This window comes from Nyctibius grandis, chromosome 6 (genome assembly GCF_013368605.1).
Source record: "Nyctibius grandis isolate bNycGra1 chromosome 6, bNycGra1.pri, whole genome shotgun sequence".
Taxonomy (NCBI): domain Eukaryota; kingdom Metazoa; phylum Chordata; class Aves; order Nyctibiiformes; family Nyctibiidae; genus Nyctibius; species Nyctibius grandis.
The window spans coordinates 2,190,888-2,209,717 of NC_090663.1; the positions used below are offsets into that span (position 1 = coordinate 2,190,888).

Below are 18,830 nucleotides of genomic sequence, written 5' to 3' on the forward strand. Positions count from 1 at the left end.
AGGAAAGAGCAAGCACCAGGAAGTGGTCAAATTTCTGCCACATACAATCCTGCTTCCAGGCTGACTCTGTCTAACTCTCTCTCTCTCAAATCAGGAAGAACCTGATCTCCAGGAGAGAGGTGACCATTCCTTCTAGCTCCTCAGCTGAATGCCACATGCATCTCTCTGCTGCTGGTGGCCCAGCAATATGACAGAGCCTCAAGCTTCGCCAGGGGAGGTTCAGGTTGGACATTAGGAAGAATTTCTTTTCAGAAAGGGTCATTAGACATTGGAAGGGGCTGCCCAGGGAGGTGGTGGGGTCACCAACTCTGGATGTGTTTAAGAAAAGACTGGACATGGCACTTAGTGCCATGGTCTAGTTGACATGGTGGTGTCAGGGCAACGTTTGGACTCGATGATCCCAGAGGGCTCTTCCAACCTGGTTGATTCTGTGATTCTGTGATTCTGTGAGAGAGGGTTGGGTTGAGGTGTTCAATCTCAGGTTGTGTCTTGTCTCCTTAACATCCCTTTAACTTCTTTTCACCCGCTCCTGCTCCTCTGTGACGCTGCTGAGCAGTGCTGCAGCACACTTGAGCAGCCAGTGCTCCCTGTCATGTGGGCAAGCCATGAGTAGGAGTGGCAAGCCTGGGCATTTAAACCCTCCAGTTGACCTGTTGAGGAGGGATCTGCCCACTTAAACATTTCAGAAGCAGGGTCATTGCTTGTAGAGTGTATGGTGATGAGAGGGATTTCCATCTCTGCACGCCAAGATGGACATCTCAGCCTGGTCCAGCTCACGGAGACACAATTCATTTCCCACCTGGGCTTGCTCCATCACCCTCACACCACCTCTCTGGTTCTCTTGCAGAAGGTATGGCGGAAGCTGTCAGCTCGAGAAGGGACTGCCTTCAAGCAGGCGAGTCCTGTACCAACGACCCCATCTGCAGCGCCAAATTCAGGACCCTCCGTCAATGCATCGCAGGCAACGGAGCCAATAAGCTGGGCCCTGATGCCAAGAACCAGTGCAGGAGCACCGTGACGGCCCTGCTCTCCAGCCAGCTGTACGGCTGCAAGTGCAAGCGAGGCATGAAAAAGGAAAAGCACTGCTTGAGTGTCTACTGGAGCATCCACCACACGCTGATGGAAGGTCAGTTGAGCAGGGTACTCGTTTCTGATGACCTTCCTAAAAGGGAATTACTGCTGGGGCTTTCTGCACAGCTCCCAACACAAAACTGGCTGCAAAAAAGGTCACTCCTGTAGTATTCTGTTCCCTCTCAAGACCTACTGACCCCCACAGTAATGTCATTTTTAGGGAAGCAATCCTGAAAACCTGAGACACCTCCTTCCTTTTTTTTTTTTAATCTGGTCTCTTTCTTTATGACGTTCCCAGTATACATTGAGATCTTTCGCTGGGGAAATGCATGATATATTTTGCATCTAAGTATGCTGGCCAATACCATGAAAGCTGTGGATTTTACAGAAACACTATACAAAGCACAGGCATTGAGGAAAAAACATCGTGCACTTAAAAAAACACTCTCTTGGAGGCTCTCAAATGCACCAGTGTCTTTGGGTTAGTGAAGATTTGGGGCTGGTGACATCAAGTTGGAATTTAAAGTGTTCCCAGAGCCAGTATTTAGTAAGTTTGGATTTTGACGTTTTTTAAGAGTCATCATAAAAGCACACCTCAGTGGCCATAACTCTTCCTTGTCAGGCTGGTGAGTATTTTATGCACCATGAAAATTAAAATGGGGAATAAAACAGAACCTTCCAGCCATGGGCTGTGAAATAGATTAATAAAACACTGCTGGCTGAAAGCTGAAAGGAAAGGTGCAGGGATGATAACACAGGCCAAAAGGCCAAGCAAAGTAAAGAGGATGGAGACTATAATGCACGGGCTTGCCAGAAAGGGAACTGCTTGACCAAGTTCCCAGAAAGCTTTTGGGTGCCACATCTTGCAGGGTGCAGAGCATGGTGATATGAACTGACTGGGGAAATAAGGGGCCTCAGCACCCTCCAGGATCCAATCTTTCCCATAATTACTTGCCAGGTGAACTTGTTTGCATTGAAGTGAAGCCTGAGGAAGAGGTGCCAATCCTCTCTCTCCATCTTAACAGGCTGAGTTGCAAACCCTTCCCCGCTGACCTCCATGGCCTGAAGCTTTGGTCACAGTCCATCTGCAGTGTGGCTGTGCAGGACAGTGGTGTCAGGAGGACTCCCAGTTCCAGGACCACTGCTGGAAGAGCAGGGAGAGGATGGCAGGGAGTGCTGAGTACAGGCAGGGGCCAGGCAAGGGTCTCCAGATAGAGAGTAGGAGGTGGGTGCTGGATGGCCAGGTTGAATGGGCTTTCTGCCCAGCAGCTTGGGACCTCCGTCTTGGGGATGACTGTGAGAGGGCTGTTATCAGAGACTGCCAAGACTCTGCCCTACTTCTCCTCTGCTGTCATGTCCTGAGCCCCACACTTTTTCAAGCACGGAGTTCACTTGCAATGCAGATTCACACTCTCAAACCTTTGATTTCCTTGCCTTAATTTCCCCAGGGAAATATATTTCATAATAGTCACATGTTTCAGAGTCCTTACACGTGTTTAACTGACTGAGAAAGGAAGCCAATCCACATGCTCCATGTAGGGCTTTGTTTCTCAGTTGTACATACCCAGGAGGCTGTAAAAAGCTTCCTAGAAGCCCTCTTATAAAATCAATTGTGGAAGTGTGTGCTCAGGGAATTTACAAAGCATACTATTTACTCAGCTTCTCTTGAGCGCGCCTGTGTTTAGCCACCTTCCCATTTGGAGACACAATAACATGATGACAACCCGATAACAATTCTCTGATAAGGTGCTATATCATCAGGACATAAAACTGCTACGCTGAACATACAAATGGGCCCCTCTCCAGTCAGTAACGATGCAAGATATTTCAATGAAGGTGTAAAGCTGCCTTGTAATGCACCTGTGGTAATTGCACAGGGCTGTGTACCCTGGGAGCTATTTCTTCCTGACCGCAGCTGGTGATCAGCATATGCCCGGAGCATGAGGTTTGATAGTCCTTTTATCCCAGCCAGTACATCTGCTGCTGCTGTCCATATCCATCTAAACGTCTCATAAAAAAAAAAAAAAAAAAAGATAGTGAGCTGTTTGCTTCAATAATATTCTGTGGTATCCATCAGGATGACAGGGCATTACAGACCGTTGAGCGGAGGAAAGGGAAGCACCGATTGAATAAAATCAGCTTCCCAGCAACTTAAAAATGAAGAGGGAAGTTTCTGTGGGAGCTGTGGGTCTTTAGATCTATGCCAAGTAAGAAGGGGCTGCTGGCAAGGAGAAGGGGAGAAATGTTCATAAATATGAAGGCGTGTGTGTCCTGGCTGTGTCCTAGGAACAGGTGAGGACCATTGACCCGGAGAGGGACATATAGGAAATAGCAAGAATGATGATGGAAACCCCACGTATGTAGGGAGCTGGTGGTTTGAACTCTGCCCATGAGTAAGAACCTGTGCTACAGTCTGGTGTCCTAAGTGGCAATCCCTGTAAAGGGGCCCAAGACTTAAGCTATAGAGCATTGCAACTCAACAGTTCCCTGAGAAGCTGTCCTACTCCAAAGCTGTGATATATTTTTAAAAGCCAGTTACATCCTATTCCCCTCTCTAAGGATATGGCCATACATCAGTTCCTGTGACTCTGACTACCCATTTACTTATGGCCTTTAGAGTGCATGTCCCTTCGGACCCACCAAGCAAACCTGCACTGCATCTGTTGGACCTCGTACATCTCAAACATCCCTCAGGAGCCTCAGTTGCCTTCTCACTAACTTCTCTTTTCAACCCAGGCATGAATGTACTGGAGAGTTCCCCTTACGAGCCGTTCATCAGAGGCTTTGATTATGTCCGGCTGGCATCCATCACCGCAGGTAGGTGGGTGGGACAATGCTCTTACACTGTCTGCGGGGAACTGGTTGTGGGATCAGGTGCTATGGACAAGGCATTCCTTTGTGGTCTCTTCACAAAGCATTGCTGAGATCTTGCAATCATTTTTCCAAGGAGCTGCTTGTGATTCCCGTAAGGAACTGTTGGTGGAAGAACATGTCTTAGGAAGAAGCACTTGTGATTTAGAATCATAGAATCATAGAATGGTTTGGGTTGGAAGGGACCTTAAAGATCATCTAGTTCCAACCCCCCTGCCACAGGCAGGGACACCTTCCACCAGACCAGGTTGCTCCAAGCCCCATCCAACCTGGCCTTAAACACTGCCAGGGAAGGGGCAGCCACAGCTTCTCTGGGCAACCTGTTCCAGTGTCTTTTTGGTCTTTCGGTCTTTGGGGTTTTCCATGTCCATACTGTGAAGGGCTAGGACTGAGGGACATGGTAGGAAGGCCTCTTCTTATGAGCCATCACAGGTGGGTTGATTCTCCATAGCAGGTGGATGACCTGTGCCATGCAGGCACCCTGCCAAGCAGGGGCTGCTTGGGTATCATTAGGTATGAGAAAGTACTTCCACATCAGTCACAGGGTCAAATTCTGCAGGCAAAAAGGTCAATAACCCAACCTACTGGTTGATCCCAGCCACAGCCTTTAACCCCATGCCCTGAGGGCAACCTCAGGACTCAGACCCATGTTCTGCTCTGCATCATGTAATCCACTTAATAACCTGAGCAGAGCTGCCTGACACCTTTTAACCCCCTCGAGGGCATGAACCCCCAGCTCAGCAGTTAAAAGGTCAGTGCGGTGGCTGTTAAGCCATCCGTCACCAACGTCACAGCTGCCACCACAACCAGTGTTCAGCTCTGCATATACACCACAGCTGCAGGGAAGCTTTACTGATGGCGATTTTTGTTACTGAACTACCCATCTGGGAGCAGGTAATGGGTAGTTTGTGTGTCTCTGGCAGCTGTGCCAAACCAGCAGTCTTGTTGCAGCTCTTCCCAAATGTGCACCTGACTCTGGGGTGGCATCCACAGCTGGAGTGCACCCAAGTGAGTAAGGAGCAGCATGTCCCCGCAGTCGATGGATGTCTGCAGTCCCCAACATAGCGAGGCTTTGTTAGGTGAAAATGTCCAGGAGCAAATTAACCCATCAGCCCTCGACAATGTGAGCAGTGAGGGGAAGGGGTGGGTGCTCCCTGACCTCACATCTTATTGACTCCACTTGACTGATTTGAGCGTGGAAAGCGAAGCATGACAAAGCTGTTTGCTGGGTCATGGCCTTCTTTAGTAGAGTTTTTCCTCTTTCACTGGAAGTCCTACAGGGCTCTTCAGAGCATGGCAAAATCCAGGGATGGGGATTTTTATGCATGGTTAACAGATTGTCAGTTTTTTAAAGCAGACTGAAACTGGTTGGGCAGCAAAGCGAATGGGCCCCAAGCAGCAGGGATATGTACCAAAGCACTCAGCATCCGTGTAGGGATGTGATGTTTCTTGATTGAACCTTTTTTTTCCCCTATTTATACTCATCAACGTCTTCTGTAACACATCTTATGACCTGCCACTCTGTGCCTATCCAGTGCCCAGGATTATACATTGCCAAAGGACCCTCTTTCAAATCTACAAAAAAAAATAAATTCCCAATAACTTGCTGAAACATGACATCCCCATGCCCCTACGCCAAATCAGAGCAACAGACATTTTTAATCCAATTTTACATAAACAATATATGGCCACTATTAAAAATGTGCCATCAGAATTATATCCCTCTGCTCTAATTGTAGTGGTGAGTTAAAAAAAGCACATCCTCTGTTGTTGCGTGGGAAGAGGAGCAAAGCTGGCGTGTTCCCTGTGATTCATTAACTGAATGGGTAATGAAACCCTTCCACATAACTGTTTCCTACACATTTGCTGACAGCTCCCCAGCGTAAAATGATGCTCCAATAGTATTAATCTCTGGACATTTTTAAAGGGAAGTACCTACGTGGTAGGAACACACCAAGCATCAGTTTCACCCATCATAAAATAACCTCAAAACTTGGAATTTTTACTTCCAGCTTCATCACAAGCAGTGGGGACAATGGGAAGGGAAAAATAAACGCTCAGAGAAGGAGAATCTGATAACGTCAGTGAAAATGAAGGAGGGCAGCCAGTTGTGAAGTGCTCACAGAGACTGTCGATGTTTTAACACTTGTCAGCAGCGACTGGCTGGTTTTAACTCCTGGCCAAAGACAGGGCTTGACTCTGCATTGGAAATTTATCATTTTGGGGATTTTTCCTCTGTGAAAAATCCTCCTCTGCTGGGGAGAAAGTCCTTCTATTGTGCTTCAGGTCATGGGCTTAATTCAGAGAGGTGAAAAATGGCTTCAAATTAATTTTCTCTCTCATATTTGGAGGACCCTCACCTTATCTCTCTGATCAGACCGAGCCTAATGTCTCAACCAACTCCTACCAGGGACTTTCTAGAATTTCCCCCCTCTATAAAAAGAGCCCCAACCATCTTTGAAGGAGCCCTAAAATCCTTGTTACACAAATATCTTTCACTCTTACCTATTCCCCTACTTGCAGAGGAGGTCATTGGTGTATAAACTCATGAGACCCCTGTTTACTTACCGAAGACTGTTTCTCATCTGTCACCACAGTTTTTGCTTTATTTTCCTGATTGTTCCCCCTGCTACAAGTTTTCCTCCACCTTCCCTGCAGCCCCACAGCACACTCCTGCTCTCCCACTCAGATTGCTAATCCTGGACTTCTACAAGAGATCCCATCACACTGGTGGATCCATTTATGGCCATAAGTAGATGCACTTTCTAATCATTTCTGTCTTCCCAGGCCTCAAGTTGGTTAAGTCATGTTGGAAAAGTGTTATAAGGTGCCCAGGGTAGAGCAAAGCTTCATTCATTAGATGTAGGAGTGTGGTCGAGCAGGCTCTGGGCTGTGAGGTTTGTTGTGTGGCCATGGTACCTCTTGGGAAAGGTGAGTAGGGAAAGGGGATTTGGCTCTGCTGTGACACAAGAGCAAATGTGGACTTCATGCTGGCCACTGCCTTCCTAGAGCGGGTGGTGGCCTCACTGGGGTGGCCATGGATGGGAGCAGGACAGAGATGAAGGTCTCAGCATAGGGTGGTGCTGCTGGCAGGGAGGTCAGCGCAAAACCCCATCACCATCTCCCACCACCTTGCAGGGTCTGAGAACGAGGTGACCCAGGTGAACCGGTGCCTGGATGCCGCCAAAGCCTGCAACGTGGACGAGGTGTGCCAGCGGCTGCGGACGGAGTACGTCTCCTTCTGCATACGCCGCCTGGCCCGGGCCGACACCTGCAACCGCTCCAAGTGCCACAAGGCTCTGCGCAAGTTCTTCGACCGCGTGCCGCCAGAGTACACCCACGAGCTGCTCTTCTGCCCCTGCGACGACACGGCCTGTGCCGAACGCCGGCGGCAGACCATCGTTCCTGCCTGCTCCTACGAGTCCAAGGAGAAGCCCAACTGCCTGGCGCCTCTGGACTCCTGCCGGGAAAACTACGTCTGCAGGTAACGTTTGCACACCAGGGTGGCCGACACGAAGAGCTGTCCCTCAGGCAAGCCTGGGGCTCGTGCACCAAGTGACAGCCTGGTGCCCAGAGCCAGTGCACTCACCTGAAGACCCCTGTCTGGAGGCACCCAACACACCACAACCCACTGACAGGCCATTGCCTGAGTGGCTCCTTCCCATGACCCATGTCCTTGTCTCATACTCTATACAGAAGGTGTTAACAGACAGGAGAAGATCTGAGATGTTTGTGCTGGAGGTTTTTAGACCATTTCTATGGGGTTTTGGCTTTGGTCCTAAAGAAAGACCTGCTATGGAAATAGTTCCAGGAAGGTGCAAGCTAAGCAAGGATGTGGTGTGGAGTGATTTCAACCACTTTCATCAATCTGTCTCCTCACTGTCTAGCTCCCCTAGCCCAGAGCATCCTACAGGATCACCCAAACTATCCTAACAGTCACAGGCACTTGTAGATACCCTAAACCTATGGCTTGCTTTTTTATTTTATTAGAAAAATTAATCACATATATATAAAAATATATACTTCTACTACAAAGCTGGATGTTCTAGTGGTTGCAATAGGAGTCTCAGAGTCACAGTTGTCACTTCAGGTCCACCATGTGGTATGTGGCCAGGGTGGTTTCCTCCTCTGTTTCCACTTAAGCCCCATGCATGCACACATGCACAGACCCATCCCAATGTGCACACTCACAGGCATACCCCCTCAGTGTTTTTCACAGAATAGTTAAGGGTTGGAAGGGACCTCTGGAGATCATCCAGTCCAACCCCCTGCCAAAGCAGGGTCACCCAGAGCATGTTGCACAGGGTTGTGTCCAGGTGGGTTTTGAATATCTCCAGAGAAGGAGACTCCCCACCCTCCCTGGGCAGCCTGTGCCAGGGCTCTGGCACCCTCACACCAAAGAAGTTCCTCCTCATATTCAGATGGAACTTCCCATGTTTCAGCTTGTGCCCGTTGCCCCTTGTCCTGTCACTGGGCACCACTGAGAAGACTCTGGTCCCCTCCTCTTGACACCCGCCCCTAAGGTATTTGTAAGTGTTGATAAGATCCCCTCTCAGTCTTCTCCAAGCTGAAACCTCATCTGTACTACTTTCACCCTCAGCTGTACTATTTTCACCCTCAGCTGTATTATTTTCACCCTTTCATTTCTCAAAAAGTCTTTGATATTCCAGAAGGTTAATCCACATACAGCTCTCAGGAGTGGAGCCCATCTGTTAGTAAGAGGTGTAAGACCATAATGGCAGCCGTACTACACCAAGCGTGGTGGTCCCAGCCCAGTGTCATGTGTGCACCTGTGGCCACGAGCAGACACCTGGAGAAGAGCACAAGAGCAAGTGTAGGACACATTCCCCAGTATTGTCCCAGGCTCTAATTATTGTGGGCTTTGGGACCTCCTGGGCTGAACTTCCAGCAGCCATCCCCTACCAGCACGTCATCTTTAAATTACAATTAAAAAAATTATGTCTTTTCACAAAGGGAGGTGAGAGCAGCAGAGTCCTCTTGGAAGGATGGACTAGTACTAATTAATACCCTCACCCCTCTGCACCCCAGAAACGTGGATGAAGAACATCTGAAGCTGTCTCTGAAAGATGCAAAGCCTCTGAGCCACGCAGCTCTTGCTCAGTTTTCCCCCAGCTACCCAGGGAATCCGAAACGGAGGGGTACTGCCCTCTCCCTAACAAGACAAGCAGGCCCAGCAGGGAAGAAAAGGTTCAAAGGGGAGAGTGTTGCTTCCCAGGAGGCTGGAAACCGTTTCCTGCAAGCAGCCCAGCTGTTAATTATTTGGTTCCTTGGTCTCTGAATATATAATATAAAACATCCTCTAGAGACATGGCGGGAGCAAGGGGTTGACATGTGACCCGGTCAAAGCTAGCAGTGCAGAAACCACAAGGACAGACAGGAACAAATCATGGCACTTTAAAAAAATAGAGTAAAATTCTCCAGGGCTAACCCTGCCTGCACTGCTTAGTCCTCCCACAGCTTCTCCACAGCTGTAACCCCTTGAATTTCCCAGCTTGGAGGGGTGGGCTCTACTGACACGAATAATACAAACCCTGCAATCAGTACCTCCCGCCCCTAAGTAATGCAGCAAAAATCTGGGCAAGAAGAATTAGCCTGGCCATGGCACAGGAAAAAGGGGTTGGTACAAGGCAAACATGGGAACAAAGAAGAGAAAAAAAGACTGGGGACGATGAGAGAAGTGGGCAGGAAAGAGCAAGTCAGAGTGCTGACACTGACCAGGAGCACTGACAAAACATCTGGAAGAGAGAGGCTGTGTGGGGAGAATTACAGAATTACAGAATTGATCAGGTTGGAAGAGACCTCTGGGATCATCGAGTCCAACCATTGCCCTGACACCACCATGGCAACTAGACCATGGCACTAAGTGCCATGTCCAGGCTTTTCTTAAACCCCTCCAGAGATGGTGACCCCACCACCTCCAGAGATGGTGACTCTACCACCTCCCTGGGCAGCCCCTTCCAATGGCTAATGACCCTTGCTGAGAAGAAATGCTTCCTAATGTCCAACCTGAACCTCCCCTGGCGAAGCTTGAGGCTGTGTCCTCTTGTCCTATCGCTAGTTGCCTGGGAGAAGAGGCCGACTCCCACTCTGCTACAACCTCCCTTCAGGTAGTTGTAGACTGCAATAACGTCATCTCTGAGCCTCCTCTTCTCCAGGCTAAACACCCCCAGCTCCCTCAGCCATTCCTCACAGGTCAGACCCTCCAGACCCTTCACCAGCTTGGTCGCCCTCCTCTGGACTCGCTCCAACACCTACAGCAGCAAAGGATTTTGCAAGCATGTTCCCTTCTGTAAACACCACCAGTGTGCTATTACATCCCTTTTTGCCCTGAATATCTGTGCTAATCTGTCCCATTTTGCGCTCTCACTCCATCAGGTCACGCTACGCAGAGTTCCAGTTCAACTGCCAGCCGTCCCTGCAGGCTGCCAGCGGGTGCCGGAGGGACAGCTACGCTGCCTGTCTGCTGGCGTACACAGGGATCATAGGTAAGAGGGTGCATCCTTCGGCTGGTCCCTCTCCCGCTCTCTGGGTGGGAAATATCTCCTCTGGGTGGGAAACATCTCCTCTTAAGCTGGCCAGATAAAAGCTATGAGGACAGTAAGGTGGAGAGCTGAGACTGGGATGTCAGGGAGATGCTGGGCTTTCTCTCTGCAGTGACTAGAGAAGGAGCCTAAGCCATGAGCATGGGGTAACTTTAGGATCTATGCAGTGGAGGGAGAAAAACCATGCACGATGGGCTGCTGCAAGATCCCAGCTTCTCTCTCAGGTGGAAACAAATGGACTGTGCCAGGGCATCTGCTCTGTCAGGGGTTCCCTAATGCCATCACCAATGATGCCACTGGAAATCACCATCCACTGCCACGTTGTTGACTTCAGAGGATGTCAAATTGGGTTTTCAGATGCTGCAGAGACCCAGGTGGCAGTTGTTAGCAAAAGCACATAGAGAGTCCAAAGGGAAGTGCCCAATGGCCATTGGACTTAGTCCATCCTGACGGATGGGATAGATTGACAGCTTTTTGGGTCAAGATTTCATTCTGGTTTAATCCTTCCTTTGTTGTCTATGATGATTCTGGAGATTGAGTTTGGCTTTATCTTTGACTGTGTGGAAACCTTTATGCACATTTGCATATAGTTTTTGAATGTTATTAAGGAAGGAATGTTATTGTAGGAAGCATTTCTTCTCAGCAAGGATCATTAGACATTGGAATGGGCTGCCCAGGGAGGTGGTGGAGTCACCATCTCTGGAGGTGCTTAAGAAAAGACTGGACATCGCACTTAGTGCCATGGTCTAGTTGACATGGTGGTGTCAGGGCAATGGTTGGACTTGATGATCCCAGATGTCTCTTCCAACCTAATTGATTCTGTGATTCTGTGGTTCTGTGAACCTGAGTTCCCAGGAGCTGCCCATTCCTTGGGCTGATAGCACGTTGTAATTGACTGAAGGCTTTGTTGGTGGTGGGGTGAACAAAAGGGTTGTGGCTGCCCCTCTTCTCCTCCCTGGGAGCAAAACAGACTTGTGACACCAGCACTTAAAAGGTACCATCATGGTGGGGCTCAGCTGAGGCTGTAAGCAGAGCAACCCAGGAGAGCTGCAAGGAGGGAATCACTGTTCCTTCTTGAAGTATCAGCCTTGTGGTAACACTTCTCCATCCTTGCTGGCAGGCAGCCCCATCACACCCAACTACATCGACAACTCAACTTCCAGCATAGCTCCCTGGTGCACGTGCAACGCCAGTGGCAACCGGCAGGAAGAGTGTGAGAGCTTTCTGCATCTCTTCACCGACAACATCTGTCTCCGTAAGTATCGCCCAGCCCATTGCTGCTCCAGCAGCACTGACCACAAGCCAGTGAGGCTTCTTCTAAGTGAGGGTATGAAGATGCCCTGGTCTTCAAGAGCCTGTAGGTGTCCAGCTCCCTGTGTTTTCAACAAAGGAGCTCTGAAGGCCCTCAGGCATGCGTTTGGGTGATGCAGTCAAAGGAGGCTGGAGAAGGGATGTGTGAGCTCTCCCTTGGAAATACCACCCTGACAACACTTTTCTCCATCTCTTTCCCACACAAAGAAAATGCCATTCTGGCCTTTGGCAATGGGACCTACCTGAATGCAGCTGTGGCCCCATCCATCCCCCCCACCACACAGATGTACAAGCAGGAGAGAAACACCAACAGAGCCGTGGCGACCCTCAGAGAGAACATCTTCGAGCACCTCCAGCCCACCAAGGTAGGAGAGGGCTGACCTGGCCCTAAGAGATGCTTGGCCATGTCTATACCTCCTCCATCCTTCCAGCCCTCCTCACCTCAGCTCCCACTTCCATCTGTGTCATTTCAGCTACGTGCAGACATCCAACCTCCCCTCCACCTCCTGGAGTCCCTGATTCACCCTCTTCTTCATGCCCTGACTTATTCTTTCCCAACAACAAGCACAGGGCTACATGCTCCTATCCCTGACTCAGCCCTCCTGCCTGTTGGTCACCTTCTCTTTTCTTTCATGGGTGCTACAGAGAGATATGGATTTTCTAGAAGTACTGGGAAACCCATGGGCTTTTCAGGAATGCAGAAGGGCAGCCAGGGCCACTGGTTTGGCTCCTCACCCTCCTGCAGGGCAGCCCCACAGCTTCAGACAAGCATTTCAGCTGCCTGGGATGCAGGTTCTTCCCTTGTTAGGTGAGGATCCTGGAGGTCATAACATTGAGGCTTAACTGACCAAGGTCTGCTAAGCACTGGAAAATTTCATCTGAAAGGTTCTAGTCATCAGCAGATTGTTAGTATCACGGTAATATTAAATTGAAATTATTTTAAAACAAATAACAGTTTAGTTTACTGATGATGGCAGTAGTAGGCATTAAATATTTTATTTTTAAATAAAAAGCAATGACCTTGATTTGCCACTCACCAAGGTAATTTTCAGATTGAATTATTTTACTATTGAATAATTAATAGTGACCCTGATTTGCTGAACATTCAGGTAACAGAAGCTGTCAGTTAACTAGACTCCAGGGACTGAGCGTGGGCTTTGCACTGGGCTAGCCAATACCTTCAGAGAACTTCCACACACAGGTTTTTTTAAAGCCTTTTCCCTGTTTCTTTTGCTGGGAAAACATCCAGATGACCTCCCTCCACTCTGTTTTCACAGAGCAGCAGGTCTGGAGGTGCAGAAATGTGGCCTCAGCTTCCCTCACTGCTTTTCGGGGCATTGGTGACCATGCACAGCACAGGCATACTTTCATCAGGCCATAAACTTTGCACCCAGGAGATCTGGAGGATTTGCCGGTGCTCCCCAGACCTTAGTACAATCCAAGTAGTGGTCTGAGGTCCAGACCTTGCAGTGAGAACTCTTTATCCTGGAAGTGATGGAGAAGCTGTGAACCTCCCTCATCACTGACAGTCCAGCCCTGATAGCCAACTGCTGCTGCCACCAGCAAGTGGGAAGCTGGAGGAAGCAACTGCAGTCAAGGATTGCCCTACCACATCGCCAACCTCCACGTGACACCAGCACACACCCCTCTGCTGAAGCAGGAGTGCTGTTGGACCATGGGCCCTGATGACACTGCAAGGGAAACTGGGGAGTTGGGGCTTGACTTTGGACTCAACTCCAAACCTAGACCCTGTTCAATGTTTAATGAGGTTGGTGCCCCTGGACCCGAGAAGGAAAGCTACGATGGACCAATTAGTTCATCTGCTTCCCATCTTCATGGCAGTGCGGAGCCTTGGCTCTAAATTATCTCAGTTATCAACTAATGCAAATACAAGTCTCTAGTAAAGCAAATTTTTGGCCACAGATGTCAATGCACTGTTAAAGGAGAAGGGTGCAGTTTGTCTGCAGGTTGTAGGCACTCAGGGTAGGACTCAGTCGCGTAAACACATGCACTGTATTTTGGAGTAACCTACCTGGCTCCCAGCTGCTGTTTGGTGAAATATCTGCCATCCCCATGGAGATGTCTTCAATACCCAAGGGACATCTCCACCTGGAGAGGCCACTGGGTCAAGCCACTGGCCAGCAGTGGCTCCATGGGCTGCATGGATCTCCATTGACTGGTGTGAGCATCCAGGCACAACCCGCCTCACACAATGACACCTCCAACCAGTGTCCAAACTTGTGGGCTGCAAGCCCAGTGCTGTGCCCATGAGATGACCTTGCTGTATGCCATGGCACTTACCACCACCTTCACCACCATGTCCAACAGAGATAAGGTGACCTCCAGACTAGAGCTGGGGTGTTGAGATGGGCCCTGTATCCCTCTGCACATGCACACACATAGGAAGGCTGCATGGTCCCCAAGCCCTAAATCCTCAGAGGGACCAAGGTGGGGAACAACCACACCACTCACCCTGTGCCGCCTCCTTTCTCTTGCAGGTGGCCGGAGAGGAGAGGCTCCTGCGGGGCTCCAATCGTCTGTCATCAGGGACCTCCAGCCCAGCAGCTCCCTCCTGCTGGGCAGCCTCTCTGCTGCAGATGTGGTTTCTCCTCACTCTTGCTGCGCTGAGCCTCTCTGAGATGTGAAGCTGGGCAGGCATATGCCAGGCAGAGACTCTCTTCCTGTTTGTTTCTTTACAAAACAACCAGACCAGTAACTTTTTCCGGGTGAGGGAGGGGAGGAGGGAGGGGATGAGAAGGAGAGGTGACCGTGTGGGCATCCCTTCCTCCTCCTCATCCACCTGCCAATTTATTTGATTTTATACAATCGGCATTGTCGACAACCAGCTCATTCTTGGTCCTGGCCACCTTTCCACCCCACAGTTTGTTTGTTGTCTCTCCAACTCTCTGTGGACAGTGTTGGAGCTATGGACCATTCCCTTGGAAAAGGTGACAGAGAGAGTCGAGCCAAGAAATGAGAGCTGCAAAGGAAAAGCTTTTGCCTGCCCCAGCCAAGAAGGGAAAGACTTTTGATGGATGAGCTGTCAGTAAGTTTCCTGAAGCCCTGACTTATGTTGAGGGGCTCTTGACAGGACATGTCAAAGGATGTGGAGTTCTGACTGTCTCCAGGGTTGCTCAGGACCCAAAGGACAACCCGCCTGATTCAGACTGAAGAAACCAGAGCACTGGCAAGAAGGTGGTTGGTTTTGTTCAACGGAGAGGATCCTGAAGCACCTCTGGGGTGGACCAAGTAACCATGCTATGAACTGGCTCGCAGGGATTATCCACCCACTTGAACCTGTGGCCAGCGTGCAACCAGTGTGTGTCTCCAAGCTCTCAGCTACCCCTCGAGCCCTCCTTTTTAGAGAAACATGTGTCATGTATTGATGGTGTTCAGGAAGAAACACATGTTGCGTTTTGTTTACAGCTGGCTTGCGTCGTGTCCCAACCCTAGCATCAATATTCACGGTCCTGTAAAGTGTTTGGAGTAGGTATTTTTTTTGTCACATCCAAACAACCAGAGGCCAACTTTGTCCCACTCCAAGCTAACCTTCCTCCATGAGGGATGAAGGCGTGAGCCCGTGGGCAGGACTCAATGACAGCCCAATGCAACCCCTTCCCACATGTTACTTGAGCATCTGCTGGTCTCGCAGAAAGGTAGAGGGTCTTCAATCAGGGGGTTTCATTAGTTATGCAAGGAAAAGATAGGATAGAAAAGGTTTGCTAGATACCACCCTGGGAACATAAATATCCAGCCAATTTTTGGAAAGGCTGAGTCAGGTATCATGTCATAGGAAGGGAGTAGATTGCTGACATTCCCCTCCTGGAAAAGCTGGTGGAGGCAATTGCCTGTGTCCAGATTAGCATGTGAAGGACATTGTCTCCTGCCAAGTGCTAATTACTCAGCTGAGAGGTGGTTTAAGCAAAGGCTGGTGAAGTGACCCACTCTACTGAGCTGCAGCCAGAGCCCAGCTGGAGGGTGAGAGCAAATGACTCTCTGGTCTCTCGGGGCACAGGAAGGCAGGTGCGTGACCTTGGACTACCTGAGCGTTCAGAGGTCTTCCCTTGAGGAGGTAAGCTAAAGACTCCCAGCGCTTTCTTCGGGGGGGCTGAACCCCTAGTTAGGTCAAGCCAAGAAAGAAGATGGTAAGGAAGAGTGAGAAGGTTTCCAAGGATAAATGCTTACCGAGATTGACCACCACAGGAGGCACAGGAATAGCTCCAGATTCTCCCTGAGTATTCAGGCCTTGGCTTTGCAGCAGCCTATTTATTCCTTGGTTTGTGCTCCTTCAAGGAACATTGCTAGTTCCTAGCATTTGGATGCACAGAAAGGCTTAGCAGCAGCTGATCCAGGGCTTTTCATTCACATTCCCTGCAGAACACCTTTCATTGCTTTGTTGCTCCAGATGTTGCTGAGAAATGGCAGCAACTTTCTTGGGTTTTGGTCCAATATGAAACCGCTCTTGTTTTCAAATGTACACCTGTGGATGTGTAAGACATGCACAGAAATCCTCCTGGCTGCCTCCTATCCAAAGTTCCGCTCCTTGAGGTCCTCAGGGCTGTAGCACCTGGTTGTCTTAATCCAGCGCTGTGCAACGGAACATGCCAAGATCCAAGTCTTGTGTTCAGGGGGCCAAGTCACACCCTAAACTGAGACTTGCATGTGAAATCTTCACTGCCAAGAGGCTCACCCAGATCAGAAAAGCAGGCAAGGAGGTAGCACTACAGTCAGGAAAGTCCCTCACCTCCCTTCAAAGTGCCATAGCGATGCACTGAGCTGCTGTGAACATCTCCCCTTTATGTCTCTCAGAGGACACATTGGTGTCCTCTGAGAGACCACGGAGCCATCTGTGCACCAAGTGACACTACTAGCTGCAACTCTGCAAAACTTGTGTCCTCTGAGCCACAGGTGAGAAAGGGATTAAACCCTGACGCTCAGCTCTTCAAAGGCAAGGAACTACCTCAACATCATGAGGTCATGCTGTGAATTGCCTTCTGCTGCTTTCCTTTCAAGTCCTGTAGTCATGCTTTATTCTTCTACACAACTGGCTCCAGCAAGCCAGGTCTCCACCGGCCTTTAATCTTCTTGCATGGGCTGAGCCTCTGTGTAGGATGGGCATGCACGTGGCAGCTGCTTTCCAGGAGTACCCACTCCTGCAGTCTCTCATGGGTCCACTCCTGTGTCTCTTACAACTCACTAGTGGTGTTGTTGAAATGCCACTTTTTGACGTTTCCTTCTGTGATTGACAGCCAGCAGAGACAGACTTTTTCTAGGTGGTCAGGATGATGGCCAACCCCGCACTACCTATCCTTAGGACTGGTATGATGTGAAAAATAGATGTGGAGTATCCTACTCATAGACTACCAGAGATGGAGGAACCTCCAGAGGTTACCTAGTCCATTAGCATGTCCCACATCAGGACCAATGGTCTGTTTACACTTTCTGGCAGATTTATCTTAAATAAAAAAAAAAAAAATCCAAATAAGAGACATCATCACATCCCCTAGATTTATATCTTGCTTTAAAGACTCCTTAGGATGTTAGCTGTCCATAAGCATCACAGGTCAACGAGACCCTCGATTCCCATTGCAGTGTCTTCTCAAGTCCTCAGTTTTGTGAGGATGGCAAACCAACAGCTCAAAGTGCCCTGAGGCTATGAAAGGTGCCAGCCAGCTACCATGGGTCATGTCACAGAGGCATTGCATGAGAAGCTCAAAAAACATGGCAATGATCTGCTGGGATCCCTGGAAAAAAAATCACACAGTGAGTTAGTGTAAATGGGTGTCTGCTAGAGGGGTTTTCTCCTCGTGCCCTTCATTGAGGGACTTCATCTGTGGAGCTGAGGTTGCAGGTCTGAAAATGCGCTCTCTGTCCTCAGCCTTTGTCCTGTGCTGTGAGCTTGGATACAGCATCCTTCAAGCGCTGTCCCAGGCCAGGTCCTGCACTCCCGAGGGTTCCCCGTGGTCTGGGGATGCTTCAAAATTAAGAGAAGAAGGCACGGAGCAACCAGCTTCCTGCCCAGCAGGGCAGAGCCGGCGGGTGGGATGGGCAGTCGTGTTGCGTGGAATTTAAAAAAAAAAAACCATCCAAAAACCTGCATGACTTTTTCCTGATCATTTCACCCTTTTTGTCAATATTTAATGTCAATTCTCCCTCCAAGCCTGTTCACAAATCAAACTTTGCAAAAAAAAGGCTGGCTTCTGAGCAGTCCTTTTGGAGGCAGGAAACCCAATTACATTCCCCCCTCCCCGAACACATGAGTGCACAGGTCATTTCTTTTCCCTTATGAAAAGTCAGTAATATTTTTAGATGAAGTTTCATCTCTGTTGAACTCTAAGTGAACCACGGATCTTCATTTTTAAGCCTCTTGACTAACCACCAAAGCCGTAGCAGCTGCTTGTGAAGGCAAAGGAATGAGCGAGCCAAGAAGGAGAAAGGGACACAATTTTTTTAGGAATTACTCCATACCTGGGGACTTCCATAAGCACAAAGAAGAGCCATGGGAAAAAAAAAAAAAGAAAAAAAGAACCAGCCAAACCTTTCTGTAGCCACCGAACTTGATTTTTTCAGCTGCTCAGCACCGTTCCCAGTGGCTCGGCAGCCCTGAAAGTCCTTGAAATATTGTGTATGTACAAATACTGCATCGTTGTCAAAGCAAGAGCATCAGCAGGGATGGAGGCACCGCGGCAGGGAGCCAGTGTTGGAGCAATAACCCTGGAGGTAGCAGGGTGGTGGTAAAGGCTGTGTGCGTATGTGTGCGTGCACGTAGGGGAGGGTGGTCGATGTCTGCCTATACTACTGGGCTACAACCTGTACTTATCTCTTCTGTACATGTCAATATTCAAACATATCCATGAATAAAGCACACATGCATTTTCCTGACCCCCTTGCTCCTGTCTGTGATGCCAGCCTGTCTGTGACCACACATCCAGGCTGGTGGACATCTGCCCAGCTCACTGGTCCCACACCATAAGGGCAGCTGGAAGAAATGGGGGTTGTTTTTTGGGGGGTTGG

The 18,830-nt window shown here is 49.4% G+C and overlaps 1 protein-coding gene across 1 annotated transcript; it reads left to right on the forward strand.

Annotated features, from left to right (window-relative positions):
• The first annotated feature begins 852 nt into the window (after window positions 1-852).
• Window positions 853-15,455, forward strand: GFRA4 (GDNF family receptor alpha 4). The gene is made up of 7 exons (XM_068403763.1): window positions 853-1,126; window positions 3,808-3,888; window positions 7,081-7,426; window positions 10,339-10,448; window positions 11,626-11,760; window positions 12,024-12,181; window positions 14,315-15,455. Exons 1-7 carry the CDS (start codon window positions 853-855, stop codon window positions 14,459-14,461), a joined length of 1,251 nt encoding a protein of 416 aa, XP_068259864.1. The 3' UTR covers window positions 14,462-15,455.
• The last annotated feature ends 3,375 nt before the right edge of the window (window positions 15,456-18,830 follow it).

Coding starts and splice junctions, on each gene's coding strand:
- GFRA4 (XM_068403763.1), top strand. CDS start 853: ATGGCGGAAGCTGTCAGCTCGAGAAGGGACTGCCTTCAAGCAGGCGAG. Junction 1,127..3,807: donor CCACCACACGCTGATGGAAG/GTCAGTTGAGCA, acceptor TTTTCAACCCAG/GCATGAATGTACTGGAGAGT. Junction 10,449..11,625: donor GGCGTACACAGGGATCATAG/GTAAGAGGGTGC, acceptor CCTTGCTGGCAG/GCAGCCCCATCACACCCAAC.